Below are 13,143 nucleotides of genomic sequence, written 5' to 3' on the forward strand. Positions count from 1 at the left end.
AAGCAAATTCGCTAGAATTCTAGAATCCAGTGCGGGTTGTAGAATTAGGTAGTTGAATCCTGGTCGAGCAGACGTTGTAGAACCACAAGCACAAGAGTGGGACGAAAATACTGTTCGAAGGACATAGCTTTTACGCTAGCCTTTACCTTCTGTGATCAAGTTAGTATCATTGACATTGTTATATTAGTTTCTGTATTTATTTTATAATTTCATTCTGCACATCAAGTACTTTTGGTTAATAAAATATTAGAATTTCAATTTCTGTTTATTTCTGTTATTTTTTGTTTATTTCTAAATTGTTCTCCATCAATTACCAAGTCCAGTACAGTTTATGTGGATAAGATTCTTGTTTGAGTGACAATTCCAAGCAGGTGGCCTTATCTGACATAATTGACGGAGCCATATAGCACTAATAAACTCAACAAGGCCGTTAAAGAAAACCTGTTTGTTTTGATCATACAACTATTTAAAAGGGGGTATTCAATTAGGATTTTAAGTAATTCTTTAAAAGTCTAGATGTGTTCAACCGAGATTTTAAAAGAATTTATAACATTCCAGATGAATTTAATTAGGAATTGATTTTAAAGGATTTTAAAAAGTTGGGGAATTCCAAAGAATTGGAGAGATTTCGTAAAGTAATTCAAGCATTCTCAAATCTCACCACTCCTCCTAAGAATTTGAGGGAATTCACTCAAAATTTTACATTAGACACAGTTTTACCACACAAACTGATTAAAAAAGGTAAAAGTTACTTGTCCAATTTTGAACATCACTTTATATATATAAATTACAGAGTAAGGCTGGAGAAATGAAACATTTCATACAAAAACTTCGTAATATCTCTACAAAAGCTGAATAAGAAGGCAGGATACTGCCGGTCAATATGGTGAACATGTACACGCTCTTACACAAGTTTCAATTGTTCCAAAATATTCCTATCATCCTGCGCAAGTCGCTCAGACCACACTGAATGCTGACTGAATTGTAGACGAGAACCGCGACGCAATGGTCTGGGACGCAAACTGTTGGATCTGCTTTTTCGCATCTGGAACCAACATCAAAGTGTTTTTAATCAAGAATACATAAACAAATATCCCATCGCATTCTACAGGGAGAGGGAACAGATTGAATAAATAAATAAGGAAGCCACCTCATTGTCCCATAGATATGAAACTATTTCAATATATTACCAAAGGCCAAATTTAAAGTGAGCAACCTATCAAGCTAGGGGCCGCCCAACATATGCTCAGTTGGGAAATCCACCCCATTGAAATATGTGTGTATAGAAAGGGGAGGATGTATGCAATGTTATCTAACAGTCGTACGTGATGAGTAACATGCATATTATTACTCGCAAGAATGAGCGCTTAATAGCTACAGTACACTATCATCTACTTAAATATCTTTCATACAATATATACCTCTCCCCCCCCCCCCCCCCCCCCTTTTTTTTTTTTCAATTTTTTATATATATATATATATATATTTAAAGTGCTTTTCGTGTAATCTGTCCAAAAAACTTTTAAAACCCCAGCTTTCAATATGAATGTTTCACTAAAATAGCTGACACAATGCACTATTAGAAGGCCTAGAAATGCTAAGGTTTAAGCAGACATCCATCCTATGACACTCAACACAGAAAAATATGCCATATATCAATATATCTAACGAAAAAAATCAAATCAATGCTTCCATACCTTTGCGGCATTTGGTAAAGCCAACAATATTTGCAATGCTCAGGGTCAAACAAACTCCTACAACGAGGAGATAATCTGCCTGAAACTTTATTAGAGAAAATATTCCAAGCACAATCCATGCGACAGCCTGCCCAAAAATGAAAACAGCAACTTGAGACGTCAAAATGAAACTGTCCACAACTATGTGCACATTCTACATACATGCACACATGCATCCAGATCTTCCAGGTTACAAGTGCATGAAACCATACAGGACCTTGCTATATATTTTTAAAAGACTTTTCAGTTTCAATATTATGCATATCATCTTCAACTCCAAGTGGATCTGTCCAGCTTCTTATAGAACACATAAGTAACGCAATGCTTTTAATATCTACTTCTATAACCTAATGCATATAACTGATCACCATAGACCACCTAATGCATCTGCTACCTCTTTAAGGAAAAATCGTACAAACAAAAAATTGGTGCCGCACCACTTGAAGCCTATTTGCTTACCGTGATGTAAAGTGTCCACCAGAAGAGCCATGAATCCTTTTTGTTCATCCGGGCCAATGACTAAAGGCATACAAGTAAGGATCAGCATGGATGATAGTCAGGTAGTGACAGAGTCAATGGTAAACAATCTTATGCCACTGAGCTTAGTAGTAAAGGGAAGAGAAACCAATAATACAAATTTTTGTGATGGTAATACAAACCTCTTGGTCAAGGCATTCAAATTTCCACACGCTCTCCCCAAGATCATTTATTTCATTCCACCACCTCAAACCAACTAAGATGCGTCCACTGACATTCTTAACTACCCAGAAATCAAGAGCGGCAAGAAGAACAGTCACGACAAAAATGATGACAAAGTTATCAAAAAAGAGGGCAGAAAGTATGTAAAAAGCCAATGCTCCAGCCTGTGAAAGAAGGAACATAATGTTACTTAGAGAAGGAGGCACCACATATGTAAGTGACAGTCGTTCGTTTATAGGAAACAATAAACAAGAAAACTGTAGATACTAGACCTTGAAAAGAACATGGAAGAAACATGTCTTTGGGTTGGCATAGTTTTCCCCTTGTGGCTGCACATGAAAGTATAGTAGAATTAGCTAAATGGAAACAAAAATGAAAAATGGCTACAAGATAATAGGCTCATGTTCAAAACAACTCCAAGCTTGCTAAACAACTACAACATAACGAGTTCCCAAGTTCATCGGAAATGACCAAAATTAGGGGGAAGTTTTCAAGTTCGGTGTCAACGTGCATATTATTATTTTATCTGCTAAGGGAAAATAATGTAACACCTTTGATAAGAAATGCAATCCTCTTGTGACATATTATACTCCTCCGAAAATTGAACTCTTTCTTCGGGTGTCATAACAACATAAACCCTCTTCTTATTTTTTGTTTCTCTTTAACAAACCCTTTCCCATTCAAAAATTGCATTCAGCTGCCGATCTTATATCAGGATTAGAATTAAGTACCTGGACAATGCTAGGCCTCCTCTAAGTAGGCACCATACGGATCTTTACGGAAAATAATCCATCACAATATAAATTGTACCGATTCGAGGCCTCACTAAAGAAGGATACTTAATCTCCTCTTCGTTTGCACAATTTTCTACTTAAATTTTGAAGAAAAACATCCACCTAAACAAAATCTGAAATCCAAATCTACCATGGAAAATTTCCAAACGAAAATGTTGACGAATATTCTAATCGTTCCCCATTATTTTCTCAGCAACCAAACAAGAATGCAAAACCCATAATCCAGATCCGTTACTAACCCAAAAACCCTCGCAATCCCAACATTAAACGCAGCAATGAATGGCACAGAAATCCGAGTAAATGAAATTGCAAATAGTAAGCAACGAATTGAAGAACCGAGACAACTCACCTGGCTGAGATCCATATTTCCCAGCTTGTGGTTTTATGGGGATATCTCCGCTCCTCTCTCTGAATTCCGAACAGGAAAATTTCTGAGCCCTCTCTCTTCGTCTTCACCTTTAGATGCAGCTCTTTTTTTTTTCATTTTTTCTTTTATTTATTTATTATATATTATTTTATTTTCACAATATTTACGTGGGCTTGGCATCATCTCAACTAATTCGGGCCCAATATGGGCTTTAGGCCTTTTTTCTTTGAAGGTGACAACTTCCACAATGAGAAGGTGACGGGCTTGTCGATGCCGTCTGATTTTAAGCATACTGCTGAAACATTAAATTAAGGTGTGGTACGAGCTATTCGAAAATATACACGATAGTGACGGAGTCAGGATTTTAGCTTAGGAAGGACCTAATGTAAGTTTGTGAGTGTCAAGGAGAATGACTTCTAGTTCTCGACAAACTTGTAATTCAATTAGTTAGTTTTCGAATCAAACTTGATTTATGTTCCTCCTTTTAGTTGGTGGTTTGATATTGGCTGCTCAATTCACATCACAAATACCTTGCAGGGCTTCTCAAAACTAAAGGAGAGAAATAATGAAGTTTACAATGTTTTTTTGGAAATGGGAGCAAAGTAGCAGTTGAGTCCATTGGCAGTGTTTCATTAAAGCTTTCTTCTAGTTTCATTTTGTTTTTAAGTTTAGTACTCTATGTACCTTCTATGAGAAGAAATTTGATTTCAGCTTCTAAGTTAGTTAAATAAAGTTATACTTTTATTGGTGACAATGAAAGTGTAAGACTTTTTCATTCAAATAAATTGGATACTTTGCTCGGTTATGCTTCTCTCCATGTTCATATGTGGCAGTTACAATGTGATTATTTATATGAATGTTTTACAGTTTGTCATATTGGTTCCAAAAGATTATTTCAAAATGAAAATTCTCCCACTCTCTGGCATAAAAGACTGGACACATATCCAAAGAAAGACTTGTGATTTTATCAAAACAAAATCTCGTACGAAAACTTGATTTTGAAAGCTTACCAACTTGCATTGATTTTTTGAAAGGGAAAATGACGAATACCAGAAAATTAGGATCCACAAGAAGCAACCAACTTTTAGAAATAATTCACACAGATGTGTGTGGTCCTTTCCCAAATAAAACAATATGTCGTAATTCATATTTTGTCACCTTCATTGACGATTTTTCAAGATATTGTTATGTGTTTCTTATAGCTGAGAAGTCTTATGTTCTTGATTGTTTTAAAATATACAAAACTGAAGTTGAAAAACAACTTGATAAGAACATTAAAATAGTGAGATTGGATAGGGGTGGTGAGTATTTTGGCAGGTTTACAGAGACTAGACAACATAAGGGAGCTTTTGCATCTTATCTTGAGGCATCAAGAATAGTCGCACAATACACTACTCTAGGTACTCCATATCAAAATAGCGTGGCAGAAAGAAAAAATAAGACCCTGAAGGACATGATTCGATCCATGTTTTCAAGGTCCATGCTTCCAATTTTTCTGTGGGGAGAAGCACTCAAAACAACTAACTATACACTGAATAGGGTTCCAAGCAAGTCTATCAAAGTTGTACCTTTTGAAGCTTGGACAGGTAGGAGGCCAAGTTTCAATCATTTCCATGTCTGGGGATGTAGGGCTAAGGCTCGGTTTTACAACCCTCAAGAAAGGAAGTTAGATCCAAGAACTGTAAGTTGCAGGTTTATTGGATATGCTGACAAGTCCAAAGGTTTCAAATTTTATTGTCCTAATTCCCACACTAGAATTCAGGAAACCAATAATGCAAAATTCATTGAAGATTTGGAAGAAGGAATAGTGCAACACAGCAGCTCAGATTTTGAAGAAATAAGAGATGATCTTGGTCAAGCTTTTGCAACAATGCATGCACCATTGCTTGTAAGTCAAGAAAGTTCATATTCTCTTCCCGTTGTTCTCCAAAATGCTCAACTAGAGAATACCATGTTCATTCCAGTAACTGCACAGCCACAAGTGCACAATTACAACCGTGAACAACAAGTGCCTGAGCAACAAATCCCTGAGCCTGTTGTTGCTCAGCCTTTGCACCAAGAGCAGTTGCCAATAAGACAGTCAAATAGGCAAAGAAAACATCTGATCATACCCGATTTTGTCTATTTACAAGAGACTGAATACAATATTGGACATTAAGACGATCCTACCACTTTTAACCAAGCTGTCAATAGCTCACAAACTTACATTCTCCCACTTGAGTGTATGGGCGAATGTAAGCTTAGTGTAGATTCTCCTTAAGTGGGAGAATGTAAGTTTGTGAGTTTGTGAGTGTCAAGGAGAATTTACACTAAGCTCACAAACTTACATTCTCCCACTTGTAGGTTTGAATAAATGATAGGATAATTTACACTAAATTTGTTTAAACTACGAGAGGAAGATTCGAAGACTGAACCTTGAGTGCATGGGCAGATGCTCTTACCTAACTGCACTACAAACCTCTTGCACTTAAAACTCTCTTATGTGAAAATTCCCTTGGCTACACGCAACTCTCTACAAACCCAAATCGTACAAAAGAGGGGGTTGTGGAAAGACTTTTCAGTGTAATGGAAACACAATCTGGTACACCAAGTGTTATAATATTAGTCCGGAGAAGTTTTTTTCTTCAAGTGTTTATTTACTTGTACTATGACATTTTGTGTACCGGACCATGTTCCTGATACACTGAAAAAGTATGGTGCTATCCACACACTAATTTTTATCTCTTACACCACCTTCACAATTTCCGACCTATGGATTGAATGAATTAGAAAAATATTAATGGACCAATGTTAACAAAAGTGCATGCAAAGTAAAAATAAATGTGTGAATAGTACTATCTCCTGAAAAATCTCTCTAGATTTTGTGGTAAGGGAAGGCATAGATTTTGTGGTAAGGGAAGGCAAAAGGAGAAAATCAGCATAGATCTCTTGTTCCTCCACCAGCAAGCACAAGCAACCACCTTATCCTGGTATAACCAAACCTATTATGGTACCTTATCTTGGTTTAACCAACCCATCATGGCATATATCGATGGGAGGTTTGCAACTTTCCAGAGGGATCTAAAACTTGGACATTTGGAGAAAAACCAATACCAAAGTAGTAAAAGAAGAAGAAAACCAATTGAGTAAATTGAGCGAATCATCTTGTTTTAGACTACTCAAGCTCAAAATAATGAAAGAAAATAGCACCAATTGTTTCACCAGTGTTTTAACGTTTAAGCAAAGTGATCTAGAGCATGATCATTTTGTTTAGTTGGATTTAGTTTCCACTTTGTCGGATAAAATTTTGTTTTTAAGTTTGATAGACGACAGTTGGCGAATAAGTAAGAAATTAGACAAATTGATCTAACATTTGGATACATCAAAGAAATCAGGTTGAGAAAATCTCACTTCTACTTAATTATTTTCAGTTTTTTTTTTTTTCTTCAGCTTAGGTTCTTTGTATTAGCATGATTGGTTCTTTGTGTCTACATAATCATCAATTTCAGATTTTAAATTTCTAGTCTTGAACAAGTTAGTCTATTGAATTTTTTTTTCTGTACAACAACATATTGAGAGTAGTGAGAAAACAAATTAATATTGAATTCGCCATTTACGATATTTGAACATAAAATTTCTTAGTTTCAAATAAAGAGGAATAAATAGATATGGATAAAACAAATAAAATCATAAAATGGACTCGTCCTAACCAAATTACTTAAAGATTAATTTTGATGGGTAAATGGTCAATCAAAAAGCTGTTGCAGGGCTTGTTATTGGAAATGATCGGGGTTGCAGGGAACCAGAAGCTTAGGAGAAAACACAAGTTCATGGTTGAGGCAATTGGTCTACGAGATGTACTGAAAATGGCTCGGAAGCAAGGTTATAGAAATATTTGCATGCAAGGCAACTCAAAGCTAGTAATTGATGGGATTGAAGGGATTTGGATCCTCTCCTGAGTTAATGGAGAGGATCCTCCTGATCTATCATCGTGGGCTGTTGGATTTTTATCCAATAACTATAATTATTATAACTTAAAAAAAACCTCCTGTTTGTAGTCGTTGGACAAAAATCCAACGGCCCATGATGATGGATCAGGAGGATCCTCTCCATTAGCTCAGGAGAGGATCCAAATCCGGATTGAAGGGAGGTCTAGAGTTACTTGGAGAATCAGAAGCATTATTGCAAATATTACAAGTCGGCAGCCTCTTTTGTAAGCATATTTTTTGAGAAGCAAACTTTTTTGAACACGAGATTAGTAGCTCAATACTATCTTATTTGGAACTGCACTCTTCCTTTGCGTGAGACCCACACCCTATCTTTTTTTCCTTTTCTTTCTTTGATCTTTAGTATTAAATATCTTTTGATGTATTATGTATTAACTTTTTTTTAATCGTATTGAAATTAAATGTTCCCGTGACTTTGCATGAAGTCCATTTTTTCCTGATAAAAAACAAAAAAGGAATAACTTTAACGTAATAGTAAATAACATTAAAAAATTTAGGTGTAAAAGATGACTAGTTTACCTAAACATTCAGCCATATTAGAAGCCGTTGGAAGATAGATATAAACCATAAAAAAAAGTCTTTTTCTTGTAGAATGTGCATAACCGAATGATGGTCAAAAGTGAGTCACTGTAGTGTCGGTGCTGCCTGAGCACCAAGAGCCAGCCGGTAATGTTAGGGATTAAATTTATCGATAAAAATTTTACAAATTAAATGACATGAAAGTTGATGATTAAATTATGAATTGAACGTTGATAAACATATTCATTCCCATTAATGACACGTCATTTAAATTGTAAATTTCGTTTACAAATTTAATCTCTTTAGTATTACCGAAAACGAATTCATAAAGATACCCACCCACAAACGCAACGGTCCAATTTTGCATTCCTTGTACCGTACAAATTCCAATAGAGAATACATAATTGAGTGTGATGCCAATGATGTGGGAATCACAATCATCCTACCCTCCTCCCTAAGACGGAAAATACAAGTGACAAAAGAAAGCGATTCTTATAAAAGAATAATCAATCATTTAAGATTAAAAAAAAGAGGTAACTAATCATCCAATAAGGAAAACGAAGAATAAACTTCTCCTGCAATTAATATATAAAACTCACTCTTATCACTACAGTTCTTAATGCATATAATATAAATCAAACCTATAGTGTTCGATACCTACGTATAATACGAATCAAACTCAACGGAGAATATAAACAAATTAAATTATAATATGAATCAAACTCACGGGGATTATTTTCACACTTAAAACCACCGTCAAACGCCTTTACAAAACCAAACAACGGTCGGAACTGTGTTTAATTAACACAGTTACACAACACAACACGAAAGCACTCTGCTTTGCTTTGCTTTTTCTTGGTACCAAAATCCTTACAAATTTACCTTTTATCTCTGACAACGACACGCTTCACAGAATCAATACAAAGCACACAGTCCAGGTGTCCATCTCAAAGTGCCTTTACTCTCTCTCTCTCTCTCCCCACACCCCCACCTTTGCTTTCTCTCTTTTTATTATATACTGACGATAATGGCTGCTTTCTCTCTCTAAGCCGCTACATTTATAGCTGCGTTATTCCCCCCTTCTTCTTTCTGGGTCTCTGTAGTTTCCACTGCAGAGCAAAACCCAGATTTTAGTTTTCGGATCCAAGCTTTGGAACAATGGCGGTCGAGCTTCTGTTTTCTCCCAGAGGAGGAGCACTCGGTGCTCTTCTGCTGCTTCTCCTTCCAGTTTTCTTGCCCACTTTGTTCAGTCCATTGGGCCATGCTTCTCCTTCCATGTACTCGGTATGTTTTTTCCTCTTATTTAATTACCTGTTTCCCTAGGATTGTACTTACTTTTTACCTGCTTGTTTTGACGGCTAGTAGTCGCAACGACATTTTTTTCTGGTGGATTTTCTGACCTTTTTGTAGTGGTTTTCGTTATTGTTCAATTTACTAATGCTGTAAACGTAAAATTAATGTAAGATGGTGATTTCTTAGCCAAACTTAAAAGCATGGGTCAGAGTGCGTACATGTTTTTGCTTTGATTTGTTTACTGGAATTTTTCTAGTAGATTTGAACACCGACAAACTGAGTATCCAAGATTATCATAAGCAATTAAAGCATACGTAGTAGAGCTAGAGCGTGAGTCGGTCTTTTAGGATTAGTCACTAAGCTGAATAAAAAAGTTGTTGAAATTTGATAAAATCCGCTAGAAAATTTCAGAGAGGTGAGTTTTTTATTTGATTTGATTAAAAAAAAAAAAAAAAAAGACTATACCTTCGCCTTGTATGAAATATGAATATTTAGTAATCTTTCGGGAGGCCTATTTCAGCGTCACAAACTCTTTTGTTTTCACGCCTGGAGGCTCCTAATCTTAATAATATTTAGGTTATGAAAGAATATGAAAAAAAAAAAATGGCACAAAGTGAGGTTAAGATGGAATTTTTTTTTTTTGTATGCTTGGGATCATGAACACATTGTTTGACTTGTAAGAATAGTATGGACCTTCACGTTCACATTTAAATACTGCTTTTCTTTTAGGGGCTTAATGTGATGACGAAGTCGACTTTTCAGGAATGGAATGTTCCAAAATCTAAGCACCAACGCCTTCTCAGGAGTGCTTTACAACGCCAAACGGTGAGTAAGAGTTGGTTAAGAAGAAGCACATTTGTTTCTTAAGTAGTTGACTGATTTTACTGCATAAAATTCTCGACTGAAAATGAAAAAAAAAAAAAAAAAAATCCTTACCTTGTGTAGTCAGAAGGGGAACTCTCGGATCTATGGGCTCCATTGGCCAGCGAATCATGGAAACCTTGTGCAGAATCATCAGTTGCCCCTTGTGAGTAAAATAGTGTTACTTTGTCTATATCCCTGTCTCTAAAGTAGTTTTACTGTTGGTTGCAGAACTAATGTGTTTTACAATGTAATACTTGCAAGTGCTACTTTTTCGGTGATTGATGCTTTTATCTCATGCAGCATTACCGGAGAAATCTGAGGGATTCATCCAAGTGTTTCTTGATGGAGGGCTGAACCAGCAGAGGATGGGGGTAGGTCTTAAAAGTTTCTGATGCATCTAATAAAGATCTGTTTCAAAGTTGTATAACTACCTGGCTAGTTCTTAAATTATTTTATTTGTAGATATGTGATGCAGTAGCAGTCGCTAGAATACTGAATGCAACCCTTGTGATCCCGTACCTTGAAGTAAATCCTGTATGGCGAGATTCGAGGTATTTGTAGAAGAAATGTTGATTTTATCTTTGCACTGGTTATTCATGTTCTTGATCTCTTGAATTCTGATTGGTTCTTTTCCTTCCTCTGCAGCTCTTTCATGGATATATTTGACGTTGATCATTTCATTAATGTATTGAAGGATGATATTAGAATAGTTAAAGAGCTACCTTCTGATTTCTCGTGGAGCACGAGGGAGTACTATGCAACAGCAATCCGAGCTACGAGAGTTAAGACAGCACCTGTCCATGCTTCAGCCCACTGGTATCTAGAGAATGTATTGCCCGTAGTTCAGAGGTCAGTATCACCTGAATTTGTTGACTGAAATTTTAGTGTTCTTGTTGTATAATTTTCAGACCTTAGTAGCTATTGAAGTCAATGAAAAATTATGGCTTCATATCTTAGATTTCTTATATGCTGAATTGTATGTGGTTCAGTTATGGAATAGCAGCGATTGCCCCTTTCTCCCACCGCCTGACATTTGACAACTTGCCTATGGACATCCAACGGCTACGCTGTAAGGTCAACTTTCAAGCATTAGCGTTTGTCCCTCATATTAGAGCTCTTGGAGATGCTCTGATCAGCCGCCTTAGATATCCTTCTACCAAAAGTGGGGGAGTTGGTACCAACTACTTGCAGGAGATGCCAGATGTGAAAGAAAAGCAAGGGGCTGGGAAATTTGTTGTGCTACATTTACGGTTCGATAAGGTAATGATATTCATAAAATTTGATATACATCCATTTGATTTGTCTGATTTATTTTTCCACAAAAGTTCTGGAGCATACAGAGAAATTTTGGCATAACCGGTATGAGGAACTGCTTTATGTAAACTAGTGATGTCTGACTTGAGTGTTTTATGTTCTGGAGGACGGAAACAATGGACGGATTGTAACACATTATATGTCACTCCCTAACTTACACTTTAGTTGTAACTATTGAAAAATATGAAAATTATGTTCTGTTTATTTTCACTCTGCTCAAAAAAAAAAAAAAAAATTCACTCTGCAGGATATGGCAGCCCATTCGGCCTGTGATTTTGGTGGTGGAAAAGCTGAAAAACTGGCTCTGGCCAAATATCGACAAGTGATCTGGCAGGGAAGGGTCCTTAACTCCCAGTTCACCGACGAAGAGTTGAGGAGTCAGGGGCGTTGTCCATTAACTCCTGAAGAGATTGGATTGCTGCTTGCAGCTTTGGGATTTGACAACAATACTCGCCTCTATCTTGCTTCCCACAAGGTTCTTAGAATTCCTTCTGTCCAACTCATCTCTCATCCGAGTGAATTGGCAAATTTCAATTAGGAAAGTCAATTTCGTTTTGTTTTCTTCAGGTATACGGTGGGGAAGCTAGGATTGCAACTTTGCGAAAATTGTTTCCACTTATGGAAGATAAAAAGAGCCTTGCTTCTTCAGAAGAACGGGCGCAAATCAAAGGAAAGGCTTCTCTGTTAGCGGCGGTTGATTACTACGTTAGCATGCACAGTGACATCTTCATTTCTGCTTCTCCAGGAAACATGCACAATGCACTGGTAAGACTTCTAAAAATCTTTTTATCAATTCTACGAGGTCATGTATTCCCAATACCATGGTCGGTACTTTCAACTCGTGAGGGTTGTCTCTCACCCGCATAATGTCTTTGAGCACCCATCCTTACACGAAGGCACGAGATTTTTAAGGCAATTGGGAGCACCATATATTTGTTTTCACATCCTCTCCATTTGATAATGTTCTGCAACTCATAAGATGCTGACTAAAAAATTTATGTCAACAGGTAGGGCACCGAACTTACGAGAACTTGAAGACCATCAGGCCGAGTATGTCGCTACTGGGCCAGCTCTTCCTAAACAAAACCCTTAGCTGGTCGGAATTCCAGCAGTCTGTAGTAAAGGGGCACGAAAGCAGGCAAGGGCAAATCAGGATCAGAAAGCCTAAGAAGTCCATATACACCTATCCTGCTCCCGACTGCATGTGTGAGGCATGAGTTTACTGTGATAGCGGAGGAGGCTAAAGCGAGTTCGACATCTCTTTATTGGTAAATAAAGAAGAATGCCGATTTCCGTTACTCGTAAAACTACATAGCTAATATTTTTCGATAGGATGCAGTGGGTGTGATAGGTGGAAGAATAACGTAGAAGTGGAGTTGTAGACTTGTAATATTTGTTGACGGGTTCGGATGTAATTGACCTTTACGGGCAATAGTGTTACAAAGAAACAAATGTGTTTGTTCTGGTTCCGACTTACATGTAATGTATACGCAAGCAATCATTTTATCCAGTCCAATAAGAACATGCCAACTTGCAAAAGTCCCCGGCCATTCTCTACTACTACACCATTT

General features: G+C 36.8%; 2 protein-coding genes across 3 annotated transcripts; one reads left to right on the forward strand and one right to left on the reverse strand.

The window, feature by feature from the left end:
- Positions 1-732: 732 nt before the first annotated feature.
- LOC103937494 (Golgi apparatus membrane protein-like protein ECHIDNA) lies at positions 733-3,734 on the reverse strand. The gene is made up of 6 exons (XM_009347443.3): positions 3,579-3,734; positions 2,708-2,764; positions 2,396-2,599; positions 2,196-2,255; positions 1,698-1,824; positions 733-1,045 (listed from the first exon to the last, which is right to left on the reverse strand). Exons 1-6 carry the CDS (start codon positions 3,591-3,593, stop codon positions 957-959), a joined length of 552 nt encoding a protein of 183 aa, XP_009345718.2. The 5' UTR covers positions 3,594-3,734; the 3' UTR covers positions 733-956.
- Positions 3,735-9,217: 5,483 nt separating this feature from the next.
- LOC103941874 (O-fucosyltransferase 31) lies at positions 9,218-13,111 on the forward strand. Of its 2 annotated transcripts, none has more exons than XM_009352071.3 (10): positions 9,218-9,385; positions 10,124-10,219; positions 10,340-10,421; positions 10,559-10,629; positions 10,721-10,809; positions 10,904-11,107; positions 11,248-11,518; positions 11,820-12,047; positions 12,140-12,337; positions 12,580-13,111. In XM_009352071.3, exons 1-10 carry the CDS (start codon positions 9,260-9,262, stop codon positions 12,787-12,789), a joined length of 1,575 nt encoding a protein of 524 aa, XP_009350346.2. In that variant the 5' UTR covers positions 9,218-9,259; the 3' UTR covers positions 12,790-13,111. The 2 variants fall into 2 exon arrangements, with proteins under 2 accessions (XP_009350346.2, XP_009350347.2); XM_009352072.3 differs by having other exon boundaries at positions 10,157-10,219.
- Positions 13,112-13,143: the final 32 nt, after the last annotated feature.

This window comes from the organism of the source record quoted next, unplaced genomic scaffold (assembly GCF_019419815.1).
Source record: "Pyrus x bretschneideri cultivar Hongxiangsu unplaced genomic scaffold, Pyrus_bretschneideri_v1 Contig18, whole genome shotgun sequence".
Taxonomy (NCBI): Eukaryota; Viridiplantae; Streptophyta; class Magnoliopsida; order Rosales; family Rosaceae; genus Pyrus; species Pyrus x bretschneideri.